The sequence below is a fragment of the Entelurus aequoreus genome, linkage group LG04 (genome assembly GCF_033978785.1).
Source record: "Entelurus aequoreus isolate RoL-2023_Sb linkage group LG04, RoL_Eaeq_v1.1, whole genome shotgun sequence".
In the NCBI taxonomy this organism is placed as follows: domain Eukaryota; kingdom Metazoa; phylum Chordata; class Actinopteri; order Syngnathiformes; family Syngnathidae; genus Entelurus; species Entelurus aequoreus.
Window position 1 is genome coordinate 49,240,497 of NC_084734.1, and position 19,853 is coordinate 49,260,349.

The 19,853-nt window shown below is 38.0% G+C and overlaps 1 protein-coding gene across 2 annotated transcripts in view; it reads right to left on the bottom strand.

Annotated features, from left to right (window-relative positions):
• Window positions 1-776: 776 nt before the first annotated feature.
• The window catches only part of coq8aa (coenzyme Q8A, genome duplicate a), a 31,513-nt gene continuing 12,436 nt past the window's right edge, over window positions 777-19,853 (bottom strand). Inside the window, exons 2-17 of one of the 2 annotated variants that reach the window (XM_062045089.1) lie at window positions 19,838-19,853; window positions 18,861-18,943; window positions 18,571-18,794; window positions 18,339-18,504; window positions 18,202-18,268; window positions 12,490-12,564; window positions 12,019-12,147; window positions 8,925-9,010; window positions 8,544-8,684; window positions 7,682-7,763; window positions 7,510-7,603; window positions 6,052-6,193; window positions 5,864-5,971; window positions 5,721-5,786; window positions 5,554-5,640; window positions 777-1,564 (exon numbers count right to left, since the gene is read on the bottom strand). The exon at window positions 19,838-19,853 is cut by the window's right edge and continues 91 nt beyond it. In XM_062045089.1, coding sequence (XP_061901073.1) covers window positions 1,268-1,564; window positions 5,554-5,640; window positions 5,721-5,786; window positions 5,864-5,971; window positions 6,052-6,193; window positions 7,510-7,603; window positions 7,682-7,763; window positions 8,544-8,684; window positions 8,925-9,010; window positions 12,019-12,147; window positions 12,490-12,564; window positions 18,202-18,268; window positions 18,339-18,504; window positions 18,571-18,794; window positions 18,861-18,943; window positions 19,838-19,853 — 1,863 coding nt within the window. In that variant the 3' untranslated portion in view covers window positions 777-1,267. Of the gene's footprint in view, window positions 1,565-5,553; window positions 5,641-5,720; window positions 5,787-5,863; window positions 5,972-6,051; window positions 6,194-7,509; window positions 7,604-7,681; window positions 7,764-8,543; window positions 8,685-8,924; window positions 9,011-12,018; window positions 12,148-12,489; window positions 12,565-18,201; window positions 18,269-18,338; window positions 18,795-18,860; window positions 18,944-19,837 lie in introns of both variants that reach the window. The other variant, XM_062045088.1, reaches the window with a different exon arrangement.

Genomic DNA, 19,853 nt, shown 5'->3' on the forward strand with positions numbered 1-19,853 from the left:
ACGCCTACTTGATCAACAGCGATACAGTTTACACACAGTGGCCGTATAAGCAAATATAACATTTTTAGAAATATACGCCACACTGTGAATCCACACCAAACAAGAATGACAAACACATTTTGGGAGAACATCCGCATCGTAACACAACATAAACACAACAGAACAAATACCCAAAACCCTTTGCAGCACTAACTCTTCCAGGATGCTACAAAATACACCCCCGCTACCACCAAACCCCCCCCCCCCACACACACCTTGTAGCTCCCGGAAGAGTTAGTGCTGCAAAGGGTTCTGGGTATTTGTTCTGTTGTGTTTATGTTGTGTTACGATGTTCTCCCGAAATGTGTTTGTCATTCTTGTTTGGTGTGGATTCACAGTGTGGCATATATTTCTAACAATGTTAAAGTTTTTTATACGGGCACCCTCAGTGTAACCTGTATCGCTGAAGATCAAGTATGCGTTGCATTCACTTGTGTGTGCTGCCAAAGCCGCACATGTTATGTGACTGGGCCAGCACTCGTTGGCCTGGGCGAAAAGAGGTCGCGCAGATTTCAGGAAGGGGCACTGAAATTTGGGAGTCTCCCGGGAGGTTTGGCAAGTATGAGAATTAGCGGTGTTACAGTCGCACCACCGCTATATATAATCAGCGGGCCAGCTCCAGTGTTAATTTGATATCGCCTCAAGGGCCAAGTGAAATTACACAGCGGGCCAAATTTGGCCTGCGGGCCAGAGCTTGACACCCATGTTGTAAAGCTTTAAAAAGACTAATTACAAGCCTCACTGCAAACATGTTTGTTTTTAATCACCTATTGACTTCCAAACACGCGTCAGGTCCCAAAAAAAAAAAACATAAAAGGAAAATGGACTAAACAAGATATATTCATAGGTGGTGTAGAAAGTATAGCAGTAAAATCACCCTGAGCTTCATTTAAAGTTCAATGCTCGCTAAATGTAGCCTACAAAAACTGCATTTCCAGTGTACTTTGTGTTCATTTCAAGGTAGAAACATGGAGGACCTGGACACACGTATTGCATGATTTTGTTTGCTGACTGTTCCTTAACTCTTATCCTGATATTCCTGAAAGCCTGTCAAAGTTCAACAATAGCAAAAATAAAATGCCAAAAACAGCACATTAAGTCCAAGGCCCGCTTACGTCTCTTTGGCGTTCAACACAGACAAAGTATGCGCTTTTAAAATCTCGCCCTCTTCCACAAACATTTGGCATTTGCGATTGGTCCTCGGACCCGTCAGTCAAGCAGGCGCCTTTCAGGTCGAGCTGGACGGCGGCGTGCGTCCCTCCCAGTAGCTCTGGTAGGTGGCGTGGAACATGTCCTTGCAGCTCAGCTTGGCGTTGAGGCGGGAGCAGATGAGGAAAGAGCCGCCCATCTTGCGGTGCAATGAATATGTCTCCTCTGGGGGCGGGGTCAGGCGGTGACGCAGCATGACGGGGATGAGGTTGTGGATACGCTCGGTGGTGGATTGGGCGCCAAAGTCGAAGGTCTCCGGCGACGAGAAGGCCTCGCCCAAGATCATCACGGCGTCCACGTGTGCATTGACCATGGCCTAAAACATCATGGTAGCAATTCCTTAATAATATAGAATATTTATAGTGTGTTTGTAGACCACCACAATGTACCCCACCCACAAATCACATGATAATAAAGTAAATTCAATCCATGATTAAACTGGAAAGGATTACTATTTTAAACAATGAAGTACAACCAATCAGTTTATTGATAATTCATCATCAAGTTGTATTTGTACAATTATTTTAAATGTATATGTATCTAATATAACTATTTTATTTGGAAATATCCGAGCATGATTTAAATGAAGCCCTAGTACCAACAAGGATACGTTACTCACTTACATTCCATTACATAATGTATATACTGTCGCATGTTTTGGGGACATTTATTTGATAAAATCCAACACCAAGAATAGACATTTGAAAGGCAATTTAAAATAAATAAAGAATAGTGAACAACAGGCTGAATAAGTGTACATTATATGGCGCATAAATAACGAACTGAGAACGTGCTGATATACGCCTAGTCCAGGGGTCGGCAACCTTTACCACTCAAAGAGCCATTTTGGCAAGTTTCACACATTAAAGAAAGTAATGGGAGCCACAAAAATGTTTTTAAAATTTAAAATGAAAAACACCGCATACAAAGCTTGCATGCTTTGTGCTATGTTAACCAGGGGTCTCAGACACACGCGCCGGCACGCACTTTAATGTGGGAATTTGATGTTAGTGCAGCCCGCGAGTTTTGGATGAATGTCGCTTGCGTCACACTTGCCAACCCTCTCATTTTTCCCGGGAGACTCCCGAATATCAGAGTGTGATGACACTGCATTTGGCGCCCTCTACAGTCTGCCCAATCAGTGTACATGCTCGGCCACAAGTGAAATGCAGCTTTAGCTTGCTCACGTAAGAGACAGCAAGGCTACTAAATCAGCAGCCACACATCTTACACTGACGGTACCAATACCCAGAATCCCATGCAGCCCTAACTCTTCCGCTCAACCAACCACGAAGAGGGGGGGGGGGTTGATGTGTGGGGGGATTTGGTGGTAGCGGGGTGTATAATGTAGACCGGAAGAGTTAGGACTGCATGGGATTCTGGGTAATGGTTGTGTTGTGTTTATGTTGTGTTACAGTGGGATGTTCTCCAGAAATGTGTTTTTCATTCTTTTTTGGTGTGGGTTCACAGTGTGGCGCATATTTGTAACGTAACAATGTTGAAGTTGTTTGATACGGCTACCGTCAGTGTAAGCTGTGTGGCTGATGAGTAACTATGCTTTGCTGTCTCCTGTGTGAGCAATTAATAACAACATGTAACATGTGGCTGGCCTTGGTATGCTGTAAGTAAATGCCATAGAGGACAATTACTGCAGTGCAATTAGGGCACGCCCTTTATATAGTAATAAGAGTGTTAATAGGATTATTTTTCCCTGGGAGTAATCTATGAGAGACACTGACATCCATAAGTCTCCTGGGAAAATCGAGGGGGTCGGCATGCATGTAGCTGAGCCGCATCAGAGTGGTCAAGGAGCCGCATGCGGCTCCGGAGCCGCGGGTTGCCGACCCCTGGCCTAGTCTCTTACGTGAATGAGATAAATAATATTATTTGATATTTTACGGTAATGTGTTAATAATTTCACACATAAATCACTCCAGAGTATTAGTCGCACCCTCGGCCAAACTATGAAAAAAACTGCGATTTATAATCCGAAAAATACGGTACACATATACATATATATTTACATACAAACATATATATACACATATACATAAATACATATGCATTTATGTATATGTATACATAAACACATACATACTGTATATATATACAAATATACTCTAAATATTGTACATGTTCATATATATGTAAAAATATATACATACATATATATATACACACGCATACATATACTGTATATACGTAAAAATATATACATACAAATATACACATAATTACGGTACATATATAAAAATATATAAACACATACATACATACATATTGTATATTTTCATGCTATATACACACATATTGTAGACAGTAGACCGATAATAAATTTATAAAAGAACCAAACTTCATGAATGTTTTTTGTGACCAACAAGTACCGGTATGTGCTCCAATCACTCTATCACAAAAAAATAAGAGTTGTAGAAATGATTGGAAACTCAAGACAGCCATGACATTATGTCCTTTACAAGTGTATGTAAACTTTTGATCACGACTGTACATACATCTGTATGTTTATATATATATATATATATATATATATATATATATATATATATATATATATATATATATATATATATATATATATATATATATATATATATATATGTATATATATATATATATATATATGTATATATATATATATATATATATATGTATATATATATATATATATATATATATATATATATATATATATATATATATATATATATATATATATATATATATATATATATATATATATATATATATATATATATATATATATAAGAGGTGTGGGAAAAAATCGATTCGAAAACGAATCGCGATTCAGAATCGATTCTCATTTTTAAAAAATCGATTTATTTATTTTAATTTTTATTTATTTTTTAAAATTAATCAATCCAACAAAACAATACACAGCAATACCATAACAATTCAATCCAATTCCAAAACCAAACCCGACCCAGCAACACTCAGAACTGCAATAAACAGAGCAATTGAGAGGAGACACAAACACGACACAGAACAAACCAAAAGCAATGAAACAAAAATGAATATTATCAACAACAGTATCAATATTAGTTACAATTTCAACATAGCAGTGATTAAAAATCCCTCATTGACATTATCATTAGACATTTATAAAAAATGTAAAAAAAGAACAATAGTGTCACAGTGGCTTACACTTGCATCGCATCTCATAAGCTTGACAACACACTGTGTCCAATATTTTTACAAAGATAAAATAAGTCATATTTTTGGTTCATTTAATAGTTAAAACAAATGTACATTATTGCAATCAGTTGATAAAACATTGTCCTTTACAATTATAAAAGCTTTTTACAAAAATCTACTAATCTGCTTGCATGTCAGCAGACTGGGGTAGATCCTGCTGAAATCTTATGTATTGAATGAATAGAGAATCATTTTGAATTGGGAAAAAAATCGTTTTTGAATCTAGAATCGTGTTGAATTGAAAAAAAAATCGATTCACAGCCTATATATATATATATATATATATATATATATATATATATATATATATATATATATATATATATATATATACACACACACACACACAATAAATGTAATATAATTATTATATAAAAATATAATTTTGCCTCTCCAAGGTGCGGTGGCTGTCCGTTTAGCAAAGGCATATGTTAAACTTAACTGTGTTACTTGCTATCGGCACAAGCAGAGCAGTAGTATCAGCTGACCGGCATGCAACACCCATCACTGCTCGCTGAGGACAGTGACTGCTCAGTCTCCAAGACACAAAAAGGTCTCCCTTATCCCCGGGAAGTCACTAGATTTGTCGCTCGCCACTATTTACTAAAAAAATCGCCAAGAGGATTGGCACTATCCTCGAGTACGTGTTTTGCTTTGAAAATGGTATTATAAACTTGACGTGTGCAGATGATAAAAACGTTTGTTGCTGCAATACCAACAAGTTACCTTGGTTTTATCCAAAGTTATGTTTTGAAGCGTAATGGCCCGCCCCTTCTCGCAATCACAGACTGTAACATATCCGCAAGTTTTTCGGGTTAAATTTTAACCCGGAAGTGATTAATCTTCATTCATATTTGAGAATGCGATCATTTATTTTTATTAATCATATACATTAACGCGTTGACTTTGACAGCCCTAATATATATACAGTACATACGTACACACATACATATATACACGCACATGCATACGCAAACCCGGCCCGCACCTAATTTTAGTCAAAAAGTTTGGGGACCGCTGTACTAGACAGTAGTACCTGGTACCTAGCACCGAGAAAATAATGTGTGTGTTTACCTTGGATTCATAACCAGTGAGGAACTTCATCTCAATGGACCTCTTCAGAACGCCTTCTCGGTCACCCTCAGCGGCCGAGCGGATCACCTGCAATATGTCATCAATTATGATGATGATGACAATGATGATGTCATACAAGAGTTCTCAGTGAACCTGGCGCCGCTTACTTCTATGTAGATGTCGGTGAAGCTTTGATCGAATCCTCTGGTGGCTCCAAAGTCCAGCAGCGCCACCTGCAGACACACACGAAGGGGTGTAGTACTTGGAGGAAGCAGCGGGGCGGCAGTCTTCTCTTTCCAGAAGGACTCACCTTGTGCGTTTGTGGGTCGTACAGGAAGTTGGACCAATTAGGGTCGGTCTGCATGTACCGGAACTCAAACAGCTCTCTGAGGCACAGGTTCAGGATGTTCTCACAGATCTGGAATAAAACACAGGTTGGTGCTCTTCCATCTCTCTCCACTACACGTCCTCCTCACACAAACGATGAGAAGTCCATACAGTGTTCTTCAGCTCCTGGGGTAGGCCCTCGGCCTGGTCCAGGGGAAACCCGGGGACCAGTTCTGTGGTGAGAACATGGCTGCTGCACAGCTCGTCGATCACCTGTGGTACGTAAAAGAAGGGATGGTCCTTCAGAAGATCCCTAAGACACACAAGGAGACATTTCAATCAATTGTTTGACGGTAAATGTTAAAACTGTCCACAAGCGTTCCAAAAAGCAGCCATAATGCAATCATGCAATCATTGCAATTAAACAGTATGTACAGAAGTATTGGGACACAGGTATTGAGAAACTATTATTAGATACTCTCTTTGCAGCTCAAACAACTACCACTCCATCCAGAAGATTGTTGTTTTTTTTTCAAAAACAATTTTGATTTATGTCAATTTTTTCATTCTAAATGTGTTTGCTCCTAAACAGATATTATATAAACATGGTAGGCTCCGACACCACCTATCTTGCCCTTTCGCATCTCAACAGTTGTAATACTATAGAGCGGAACCATCCTTGCCCAGGCACGCCCTCCTTGTGTTGGAGTATAAATAGTTGGGGTTTTGGCACCAGCTGTTAAGACTAGATCTGACCAATCTAAGTCTATGAGCATGAACTGATGAAGCCAACCCGGGATGAGAGGCAAAACGTCTTTTAAGACAAACTAAACAGTGCAGTTGCGATCGATTAAATTTCCTGATAATAACGACCTGGATGAATAAGAACACCCATAGACAACGTAGGCTATAAGCTACTAGGAGCTTGCAGCTACACAACAACAAAGCACACAAGCTAGACATACGTAATAAACCTCCTTATGTGTCCAGTCTAAAACAACACATTTGTCAACATAAATAAGTATCAAATAATTATAGTAGCATATTACTTACATATACAAAGTCTCCAAGGCAGAAGTGTATAAGAAAGTATCCAGTAACAAATGTGCCTGCACCATTCAACTTACTGCGTCATAAGCTGAACTTCAGGAATTATTGTGACCACGAGGTGTCGCTAAAATCAATTTACCACTGCACTTTAACTTAAAGACAGCATAAGTACATTCCACACCGTTATTAATAAATAGATTAGTGTTTTTCATATCTACCATTGTTCTGTTTGACTTATTTCACTTGATCAAACCTTTTCTAACATTCCGCACTACTAGATAAAAGCATGCATAATTCCTGATGTTACCATGTCAGTAGTGAAAAAGTTTTATCAGGACAACCCAAGTCTGAATACTTATTGTCCACAAGTGTATCAGAAAGATAGATAGATGAAGAAAAGTGAGTGCAGGAGACATACTTGTCGTACAAATACAAATTCTCAAATACAGTGTACTAGTTTTAAATTGCACTTGTTCCTTTGCACTCAGAAAATTAAAAGACACTTATAAAACTGCTGTGATAGATCAATCACCTTTTTTTACTTTATGCATTGTTTGTTTTAAGACTAACAAAGCTCACCTAAATTTCTTAGCACACTGAGCTTCTCTGATGTAGTCGCACTCCAGCGCTAACTCTCTCCTCATCACGTCTATCAGGTGCTCTGGAAACAAGCCTGCAAGCAATGATGACACACAAATATATAATAAATGTATGTACAATATCTAGTGTGTGTGTGTATGTGGGGGTGTACCTTCAGGCAACGCATTGCTCATATTCAGCACAGTCATCAGATTGTTGACGTCACTGTTGATGCTTTGGGCTACGCCAGGATACTGAGGTAAAGCAGGAAAGGATTAATAATTAATCAAAAAAAGAGTATATTCATAGCTCACGCCTGCACCAAGACATGAAATAAATGAAAAGGTGGAGGTGAAAGACAACTGATGAATATATTATACAACAAAAGTAATAAAAGTTGAAATACTATTACATTGCAATACAACAGCATTATTCTAGGTAATTAAAGTTGCAAAAAAAATTGAAAAAAAGAATCGGGGCTTTTGAATTATATATGTATTAATTAGAAAATATAATCTAAATATAATCTAAATATTAAGTATTAAAACATACCATTAATGTTTTATATAAAAGATTACTAAAAAATGTTAGAATAATTTTGAAATGATATATTATCATGTGTTAGTAAAAATAAAGGTCTCCCCCCAATAAATGCTTTCTAATTATATTAGTGGGGGAATAAATTACAAAGTAAAATACAAGTACATAATAACATTCTTGATCAATTTTATGCTGTACAAATATGAAAATAAGTGTGTGTCTTATCTCTTACACCTGTTACTCTCTGCGGTTGAGTTGATACTTAATGACGAGACTCGTTTTAAAATTGAGGAAATGTGTTAAAAAATGTGGGAATGAAAAAAAAACATACGATGAAGATCATGAAGTTTGTCAAGGGAAGCTACGGGTCATTTTTGTTGTGTAAACAAAGCACACAAAAATAGAGGTTTTTCCCCGACGTGTGTGTATTGTGTAAACTTACACACACACACGAACCCCAACACGCGCGCACACAAAAAGCGTCAAAGCTCCACCTGGATTTTCATGGCCACCTCCCGGCCATCCTTCAACCGGGCCAGGTGCACCTGACCGATGGACGCGGCGGCGAATGGACGCTCCTCGAAGAACTCCAGCTTGTCTCGCCAGTTTGGACCCAAGTCACTGTTCAACGCTTTCTGCACAGCATCAAAACAAACACACACACGTGCAAAGCATACTGTATTAGCGGGTTTCTTTCATTTCTGATGTCTGAACACTAAGCAACATTTTGGAGACAACTTCTAATTGAATAACATGAGAAGTGTCTATATACTTTTGTACCAGGTAATTTGCAATTATTTATGACAGTATCCAGTATATAAATATGAAAAATAAATCATGTTCAAATAATAAGGTCAGAATGTGAAGTTAATTACCATCATTTGTTTGATGGGCATGAAGTCGGCGCTCTGCCGCACTCGATCAAATATCTTTGCCAGCTGCGGGTTGATGAACGCATCATCTGAAAAAGAAAATAATAATCCAAGTTCAACAAGCAAATAATGGATTCTAAACATTGATTTGACATTATTGTCAAGAAGATCATAAATAATATGACCTGAGTATTGTAATAGTAATACTCAAAGATGTAGCACTCAAATACTTTTATGTTCAGTCATAAACCTTAAGTGGTTCAAGATTTGACAAGTTTAAGCTCCTCCCACATTTTCTAGTCTATGATCCTGCAATGACTATTATAAAGTAAAACACAATTAGGAGAAAGCGATCAATTCTTACTAACAAAAGAGGAGCGTTCAATGTTTTGAAAGCAGGAACTCTGTGTTTTAATTGACTGTAGCGCTGATCCTCTAACTGTACCGTACCGTACCACTGCTGGTACACATGCACCAGTCATTTAGTGTTTTTCATAAAAACAAAATGATATGAGAAACATACCTGTATGAAATAATCATAAATACTAGGAGTGTCCCAATCTAATACAATTCTACGATTATTGGATATCGGTCCAGTTACTTACAGGCGTAGTTGTCAAGAGTGCATTATATAATACTTATTGGAAAGTTAACGCTCTTAAGGCATCTGCCTGCCCTAAGCTTGCAAACAACCCCTTGAACATGAAAAATAGCGATCTGATCACAGAAGTATTGACAAAATTGGGTAAATTGGGACACAAAGCACGATTTGAAGGCCCTCCCACCCAACATTTTCTTACACTTAATTTGTATTTCACTCAAACTTGATTTTAATGTCATATTATGGGAGAAAAATTAATCAACAATTAATTTTTTTCATCGCAAAATAACAAATGTAATATAAATTAAACATAAATTTGCAAACCTTTTTCCCAGCAGTCCCACCGAGGATTGAACCCAGTATATTTGCCTTGCAAGACGTTTATGACACATGCAGGATGGTAATGACTATTATACTCTTTTATGTGACAAAGCAGGAACGGGAAAGGAATACGTTTGTGGTAAAATGTCATTCTACCGGATAGGGGTGCCACACAGCGAGTGGTCCGCGTATTGATCATCTACCGATACTACCAATACAGTATATGTATATTGTTGATGTGCGCTCTTCTGACACATTATGTTATTTTATCCTCTCTCTAATCCTTAATAATCTACTTGTTCATTTTCTGTTAACATCTGATTATTTTTTGCTGTAACGTTTTTATCTCCACTTCTAAAACTTTAGTAAGTACTTCTTCTGTTGTTTCAAGCTAGCTTAGCGATTAGCATGCCTTGCCATGCTTGTTCTTACTCTGTGTGCAACAGGTTTAGCCTCATCCTCCAGTGATAATAATACTTGTAACACGTATTTTATTTGCCAAAAAGAAGGTGACGATTAGTAATTTAGGGGAGAGGCTATACACTGTATGGAGATAGTTGCCAGCCGGGGCACCAAAAATAAATAAAGTATCAGTCAGAGGGTATCGACTTGTGATTGGCATTAAAAGGTTTTCATCAGCACTGGCCGATGACATGTTATTCACTGAAATTGTCCGATATTGATTGGTGGCTGATTGATCGACAAATCCCTAATAGTTACATTTGATCTGAATTATTTAGCAAAGTTAAACCAACAAGGCAAACAGGATAAGATAGCAGGTGATTGGCAAGAGCAGACTAAATGCTAAAACAATCGCTGAAGGTTAGCGTACTATTTGGATGTGACCTACTTGGAAACCAGCAGCACTGATTTTAGATTTACGTCTCAATGCGATGACAAGCTGCTAGCATTTCTTGAAGCGCATGAAGGCCAAAGACGTTGTTCATCTCAACCGCTTTTTGATTGAAAATATGTCCCTGCCTCAGAGACACACCTCAAACTGTCAATCATGTGAAACTTTGTTTACTCCAAGCGTTTGGACAAACTTGTTTGCTAACACTGAAGGACGTCCGGCGAAGGACAGACCGAGTTGTTGGACTCACATAAATAAAAATAATGACGCCTTCACGACTGCAACACGAGCTGATGTTTACTGCCTTCCTGTCGTGTCCAACCTGATACTTACCAGCACTAAAACCACTGTGCTTTTATTCTAAAAGGAAAAGTATCAAAACGTGAACAACGTGAGTATCCTCAGCTTTAATTTTTACAACAGTATCATACCATAATTAGAAATGACAGATATTTTTGGTCCAGTTTGACTTTCTTGCTGCTTCATTTGATGGAAAAATTATCTACTAAGGTTACTGACTTTTATTGAAGGACTTTACATGTATTTGTCTCTAAGTGTTGATGTACTTTGCAACACATTCTGCAGTGTTTACCATTAAACATATTACTTTCATGTATTTTGTTTGTCGCGGCACACCACAAATACATTTGGACCACCGTAAATACATTTGGCACTCGCATAAGAATGCTCCATCTTTATGCATGTTACGATCAGTAATGGTGAAGGAAAACTTAATTCCTTCTAATGACAAACAATCTATTTCTCAATATCCTAACTTTTAAAGCATCACAGAAACACATAAATACACAGGTCCCAGATTCACTGGAATCACTGCATGTCTCGTACCACACTTTTAAAATTGAGTGGTTCTTCATTCACTCATCACAAATCACACGCGCAGAATCTTGCACATTTACGAAAAATGTCTCCAAATTTTAAATGCAAATGTTGACATGCCCACAGCATATGACATGCGTCATGGCCAATTATGGAGTTAGGACAATAGCATCATCTATCCCCGCTTTGTCACAATACCTACAAAAAGCATTGACCCTTTTTACAGTACCTTCAGAAATGACTGAGACTTCATACAGTACCTTCAAAAAGTATAAAAAAAACTTTTATTGTACCTACAAAAAGTACTGACACTTTTTACAGTACAGGCAAAAATGTATTGGTGCTTTTTACAGTGCCTACAAAAAGTATTTACCCTTTTCACAGCACCTTCAAAAATACTGACATTTTTCCATCTAATGATGAAGGGAGTTGCATGTGAAGCCTGTAGGGAGAGCTCAGGTGTAAAAGTGCTTGTTGTGCCTCACCTTGAATGCTGAGCATCTGTCCAAGTTTCAAGGCAGCTCCTCGGACTTTGCACAATGTCCTCACAATGCGTTCAGCGTTTGCCTCAGACAGAAAGGGACTGGACTCCAGGATTGACTTTTTATTCTCTCCTATAGGAAAAAAATTACATTACAACCATTTTTAAGAAAACGTTAACGTGTTAGTGGGCAGTCAGGTTGCGTATTATCATAGGGGATTTAACACACAAGCAGCCTGACTGGAATACTGCACACAAACAAAGTGATGTGCAGGTTTAGCAGATCGGCTAATGTTTGTTTATGTGGATAGAAGCGTGTAGAAGCTGCAAGTAGCGACTTGCTAACAACGACTTGCATGAAGGTACGTCTGGTACTGTACCTTTCTTTATCCACAACTTTGCTTCCAAACCACTTCCAATTTGATATTTAAGCTTGTAGGAACTTGTATTTATTGTGCGTGTGCATGCTTGTTACCTGCTGCAGCATTATGTCTCATGGTCTTCTTAGCGACCTCTGCCAAGGCTCCAATGCCCAAACCGACAGCCAAACCTGACATAAACACATGGAAGCATGTTATGCATTTGAAGGCTGCAAATTGCATTCCAAAGCAACAGGTGGCACTGTCATAAACAAAAGAAAGGTTGTTACTGCCAGCCAGAAGCTTGACAAGGTTCCAGAAAAAACAACCATAAATTAAAAGCAATTGTTGATATGAATATGGAGTTATTCCCGTCACAAAATAGGGATTGGCTAAATTTTTGAATAAAATGTATTTCCCTGCAAATATTCAAAGCAACATTTTAAAACAAGAAAAAAAAAGTTTATAGATACTAATATTGTAAGATTTTTTTAAATCTTAAACTGAATGAAATAAAATAAAAAAGGTAAAAACATTGGAAATTAATTTAGAAAAATGTTTTTTTACTTATTTTCTATATTGCTTGTCATTATGGTAACAGGTAAGCTGGAGCCTATTTCAACTGACTTAGGGCATGATTTGGGATAAATATATGTAATGTTCCTAGACTGAGTGAAATAAACAAATACAAAGGTTGATACATATTTTAAAGCAATTTAGATGTAATACAAATATAATTTTTCATTATATTTTATATGCAGTACTAAAAATATAAGGACTGAAATAAAATGAATGCGGTTTCTTTGTGGATTGCACTGCATATGTTAATATTATATATTATTATATTATTAAATAAACTCATGATTCCATTCGATTCAGATTTTTGGGGTGACGATTCTGGATTCATAATCGATTCTCGATTTAAACTGATTTTTGATATATTTGGTATACAGAAAGCAGGTTACAGGTTGCAAAAGCTGCACTTGGCTGCTGAAGTATGACGTGCAGAGATTAAGCGTAAAAGATGGCCTAAAAATTTATTTTTTTAAATAAATTCATAACAAATAAGAATCTGGATGTGAATAGATTTTTCCGAGGCACCCCTAATTATTATCACATCGTGCTTCAAACTTTGTAGCTTCCCTCTATTGAGAATTTCTTTTTTTAAATGTATACATTTTCTATGTATTTTTCGCCGAAATTAAGCACTTTCAAACATAAAAATCACTAAATAAAGTAAAAATAACAATACTACAGTAGTATCGGCCATTAGATGAGACCAAACAATCAGAGCACGCTGTTCAGTATTGTGGCCACTGATTGGCTCAGCCTCAGGAAGCATTAATGTGTTAGATTAATTGAGTGTAAAGGTGACTATGTGGGTGTTATTTTATGTCTATAGGGCTCTCATAATAATAAAATGAGTATTTAGAAGGTTGTTAACAGTTATCTATGCTCTAGCTATAAAAATATTCGATTTACAGAATAATTAATAATTCCTACTTCACGGAAATTAATCTGCCACAGTCCGGGTCGGAACCAAATGACAGTGGTAAACAAGGGTTTACTGTAGCCTTATTAGTGTTTATTCAAAAATCAAAATAAAGTAAAACGTTTTTTTATGTTTTTTCGACATAATTGAGAATATTTGCACGGTGCATGTGCCTCACAGTACGAAGATTCTGAGTTCCATCCCGGGCTCGGGATCTTTCTGTGTGGAGTTTGCATGTTCTCCCCGTGACTGCGTGGGTTCCCTCCGGGTACTCCGGCTTCCTCCCACCTTCAAAAACATGCACCTTGGGTTTGGTTGATTGGCAACACTAAATTGACCCTAGTGTGTGAATGTTGTCTATCTGTGTTGGCCCTGTGATAAGGTGGCGACTTGTCCAGGGTGTACCCGCCTTCCGCCCGAATGCAGCTGAGATATGCTCCAGCACCCCCCGCGCCCCCGAAAGGGACAAGCGGTAGATAATGGATGGATGGATGGATGTCATCAACATACATATAATTGAATTAAAATTAACAGTAGTGCACATTGATGTTAACATTGTGTTGCTAGGTGTGCTATGTATGCTACGCTAGTATTGAGCAGCCAGAGATGGAGATACGCATAGTGTGTGTGTGTATGGTGATAGCACGTTCCTCCAAGGCTCCCCTTTACGTTATGTAACAAATTACATAATCACTAACTCATAAATGTGCAAACCAACAAGAACAGGAAGGCAAAAAGGACATCATGTGCTTTTTTGTATCTTTCATGCCTGTCCAAAATATTGTTGACCACAAATAACCTTTTTTTTCTTCTGCGTGAGAACTTAGACTTAGACTTAGACAAACTTTAATGATCCACAAGGGAAATTGTTCAACACAGTAGCTCAGTTACAATGATGGAAAGGACAATGCAGGTATAAATAGACTAATATAGCTATAAAAAAATCAAACATATATACGAATATATACATAATATGTGTACAGAGTAATTTATATACAAATATATACGTTTACACTTTCCCATCCATGAGGACAACATCAATCACTCCCCCTTCACATCAGAGGTGTGAGGTAAACCTTTTACACTGAGGGTTGCATGTAGAAGACTTTAATTAATTGGAATGTATCTGACATGCTAAAAATAAGTCACTGTGAGACAAGGTATGGTAAGAAATCAAAACAGTGGATCCCTTCTTTTACTGGCAAATGGTAAAAAAAAATGCAAATGATGGATGCACCCATACAAAACCCTAAACATTTCATTTTTGTGTACCATGTGGTAATAAATCTTAATTTGTATGATGATTAAAAAAAAATCTAAAAGAAATGTAACAATGATAACTGTGCTATCTGACTTCTGAGTCTCGTATGCATTCATTTCTGTTTTCCCTAGGTGTGTTCGTCAGGAATACATTATTGCCATTAAGTTGATGTGTCAGTCTGGTATTTTGTTGAGTCTTACAATGTGTTTATACTGTAAGTATTGTACTTATTACACACCATCTGTTTGATTGTAACATGCATCTTAGTTGTAGTTTTTGTTGCCAAATTTTGAGGTGTTGAAATCGCCATTTTAAATCATTGATGCTATTCAGTAGCAAGTATATGGCATCAATTAGCATCAAGCTAGAGCATTTTGAAAAGGGGAGCCTTACTTTTAAGAGCTTTCTATCAGGCATGCTTGCTTTGTTGGTATGGAAAATTGCAACATTATCTAGAGGCAGCCTGCTACAAATACAACCGCTTACCCACCAAGTGCTTGAGTTTGTGCCGAGTCTGCAACTGGACATGAGGTCACGTGCAACAAAGCTTTCTAAACATGATACCGTTAGATTTTGCCTGAATCAGTACTTGGTAGTTAAAAAGTACAGAATTTTGTACCCATTCCTACACCTGGTTCTTACAACATCAAAGCATATTCCTGCTGAAAAATAGTGAGTGAATTCAGATGAGAGACAGTGCCCTCTGCTCGGTTCACAGCTGCAGCACTCTTTTTATCCCGCAGATAGTGCCATCAAAACACTTTCTACTTAAGTAACCATGAATAAAACTAGTTATTTACCATTTAAAAGAGAATAACAATATACTGTAAATGGTTGACAGCTTCCAAACAAATACTGAATGTGTATCCTACTAAAAGTTTACATATTTTACACCTCAAATGTGCTTGTCTGTTTACCAATGTTCCCTCTAAGGTGCGCCTGTGCAATTGTGCACTGCTCAAGCGTCCTCTGCACACGGCAAATCTATGCCACGCACAAAATCAAATAAAAAAATAAGCGCATAACAATTTTCGACATGACACGGACACGACAGAGAAAACAGTTTCCGTCATCATTGTTCAAATATTGTAACGTCTGTCGAGACGCTTTGAGGACATGAATTCCATTGATCACTTTACTGAGCAAAACTCTTTGTCGGCCATAAACACATCACCAAAACATTAGTAAAAAAAATTGTATCTAGCAAAACTGGTCATTTTCTGCAGTACAAACCAGACCAAAACCAACTTTGTTATATCAACAGCAGCCGCTCGCTCTTTCTCACTTGCGCCAACACTTGCACATATGGCACTTAGCTAGTGATGCGTTTACAGCCACACAAAAAGTCGGACAACTCCAACACCACACATAAAGTGTAATTCCAGGTCGTTACAGTATGATTTACCAATCAAATGTGTGCTTATTCTAGTGTCATTTATTAGGAATCTTAATTTATAAATATTAATCATGAAATGCTGTTAGTATATTAAATAAATACTAATAAAAATATATTTTTTACAAACAGAAAGTTGCAGGAATGTACACATGATCCCCTGCTTGTGCAACATGTGAATGTTTTAATGGGAACTAAATGCAATGTCTGAAAGGGGTACCAATTATTTCCAAAGCAGGACCTCCACCCAGACAAACAATACAAGTACACAGTTCATGAAAAACAATATTATTTGTTATTATCATTGTAAGTGGGCCTAAACACTTATATTAGAAAATAACCTCATGGAAATGACTGCTGTCATTTGATTGTAATAAGAGAATGTTGTCTGTCTATCTGTGTTGGCCCTGTGATGAGGTGGGGACTTGTCAGGGCGTACCCCACCTTCCGCCCAAATGCAGCTGAGATAGGCTCCAGCACCCCCCATGACTCCGAAAGGGACAAGCGGTAGAAAATGGATGAATGGATGGATGGAGATTTAACTTGTTATTTAGTCAGGTTTGGGACAGGTGTGCTGCTGGTGTAGCCACAGTGTGCACGTCTGATGTTGCTCACATGGGCTCCACTGAATGCTCAGGGAGTTTTTGCGTTTGCTCACACACATGAAAAATTAGAGGGAACATTGCTGTTTACCAAACGTGGGTTTGGGCTAAACACCACAAAGTTACAGTGGCTGTTTTGTAGCGTGCATTGACTCTTGAGAAAAAAAAATTGCCACCATGTGGTGCACTTGTCATAATAATAATAGCACAGTCAATGCAATAGGGGTGCATGTTGTGTGTTCTGCGCTTCACGAGTAAAAAAGTTAGCTTACACAAACTCATACAAAAAACAGGTCACCCTATGAACAATAATATTTAGATTTCAGACCATGTGTGTCAAAAAATTTCTTTTTTTTCCCACTCAAAGAGTTTTCCGTTACATATTGCATAATTTCCAGTTGTATTATGCAACTATTAATATTCTAATGGTTAATTAAAGAGTAACAGATAGTAGTTTTTACTTTTGTTTAGTGAGTGTACTATTGACTTTGTTTTGATCAAACAATTGTATGTAATAAAATATTATAAAAACTACGGTTGTTTAAATATTGTGTTGATATTATCACACTGGACTCCAGTGTTTTTTACCTGATTAAAATGTACAGTTAATGAAAGTGATCGGTTTCGGCCAATCTCACACATGGTTGATTGGTATCGGCAGTATAAAACCCTTATCAGAATATCCCCAATCCTCAAACATGTTTGTTTAGGGCGGCGTGGCTCGGTTGGTAGAGCAGCCGTGCCAGCAACTTGAGGGTTCCCGGTTTGATCCCCGCTTGTCATCCTAGACACAGCTGTTGTGTCCTTGGGCAAGACACTTTACCCACCTTCTCCCAGTGCCCCCCATACTGGTTTAAATGTAACTTAGATAATGGGTTTCACTATGTAAAGAGTTTTGAGTCACTAGAGAAAAGCGCTATACAAATATAATTCACTTCACTTGTTAGTGTCCTTGCTGACATGGTGCCGTGACAAATCTAGAGTCGAGTAGAGTCCAGTACAGTACAGTAGTGAATACAGTGTGGTAGAAACGGGTGCAAGTCAGGCGTGATAAAATGAGCTTTAGAAACGCAACATTACCTCCAAAGTTGGCGAGTCTGCTAAGTCGTGTCACAGGCACCTTCCTCTCTCGGGCTCTCTCACTCAGCTAGAATTCAAAAACAGGAAATTAGCGACGCATTCCTACAGGAGGACGACAAAGAAGGCTGCATCGTCACCATCTGCTTGTGCGGTTTCACGTCAGCCCTCTTGCTCTCCCTGGCTTTTTCCAGGTCTTCGGCCGTCAGCCCGCCGACGGAAGACGGATCCTGATGGTAGCCTCGCTGTTGCCCCGCTGACTGTCGGCTGCAGACTCGAAGCCAAGCATGGTTTCCTACAATTTGTCTGCGGCACAAAAAGGAACATAAAAACACCAAAATACGAGTTTGAGCTGAGTTGGCTGTGTCGTACCGAGCGTCATGGTGGTACGATCTCGTCTGGCCGCCGCCAAACTCTTTTGAAGGATCCTTGAAGCCCTGGAATAACCCGCCTGCGGCGCTCTGATTAGACGCCGCCTCATTAGCGCTGCCTTGCTCATCTGCCATGAATTCTTCCTCGTTGAACTTGGACGCTGCAAGGTCATCCTGGGGAAAGTCAAACTCCAGCGACGAGGTTTGCTGCTGCCCTGACATCTCCTTTGTTGACAACAAAACATCAGCAAAACAAATACTCAAAATGATCACCTTCTAAAAGAAACCCACCTGTGCTTTCATCATTGCCATAGAGAGGCCTTGCTCGGCCGCTGATTGGAAGCTTTGGACTGCAGTGCCGACACCTGAAAGACCTTTATTTTGAAGGAAGATATGAATAAAGAACAATAAATCATCAATTTATGAAAATTTGGCAGTAATGTTCTATGAAAATATGCTGAACTTATTCCTGTAAATATTGCAACATTATTCCTTTTTCCCACAACATGCTATTTTGCAGCTATATTATCATATGATTTGCACCATTAGCCAAGAGACAAGTGGATGTAATTACTATTGACACTTTGGAACACAAAAAGTGAGTGCTTTTTGTAAGTCATGGGAGGTGCAACAGCAGCACTCACTGCTTGTTGAGAAAAGCAATTTTTCATGTTCACCTCCAAAGGGTCCAAGAAGACCATAAAAAGTTGCCATTCAGATAAAGAATATAGCAAAACTAAGTTGCTAAGTCGGCATCACTCATCCCTGTTGCTACATCTTCTTATTCTCTGGCAGACCAAGTGTGTATGAGCTATTTTAAGAAGTAGAGATACGCTGCCATCTACTGTACAGAGTTGGAATAATAAGATACATTCACAAACAGTCCCATATATAATGGGTTATTGAACATTGGCGAACCGTAGGCAATTTATTGGTGGCGGGGTCGCTATGAACAAATGAACACCAAATTTTTTTAAGAATTAGAATCAGAATCATCTTTATTGGCCAAGTATGTTTAACATACAAGGAATGTGACTTATGCCGAGTACTACCTCAAACATATTTAACTTTTCAAGACTTTGCTTATATCCACAGTTTAGCTCAGAATATATATATATATATATGTAAATACACACACAAACACACACACACTCACACAGACACACACAAACACAAACACACACACACACGTATAAAAATGCTGTCTGTATGTAAAGAATATTAATTATAGAAAAGAACACAAATGTAGCATTATTAGCTAAACGTACCTGTCCCGCTGCGTAG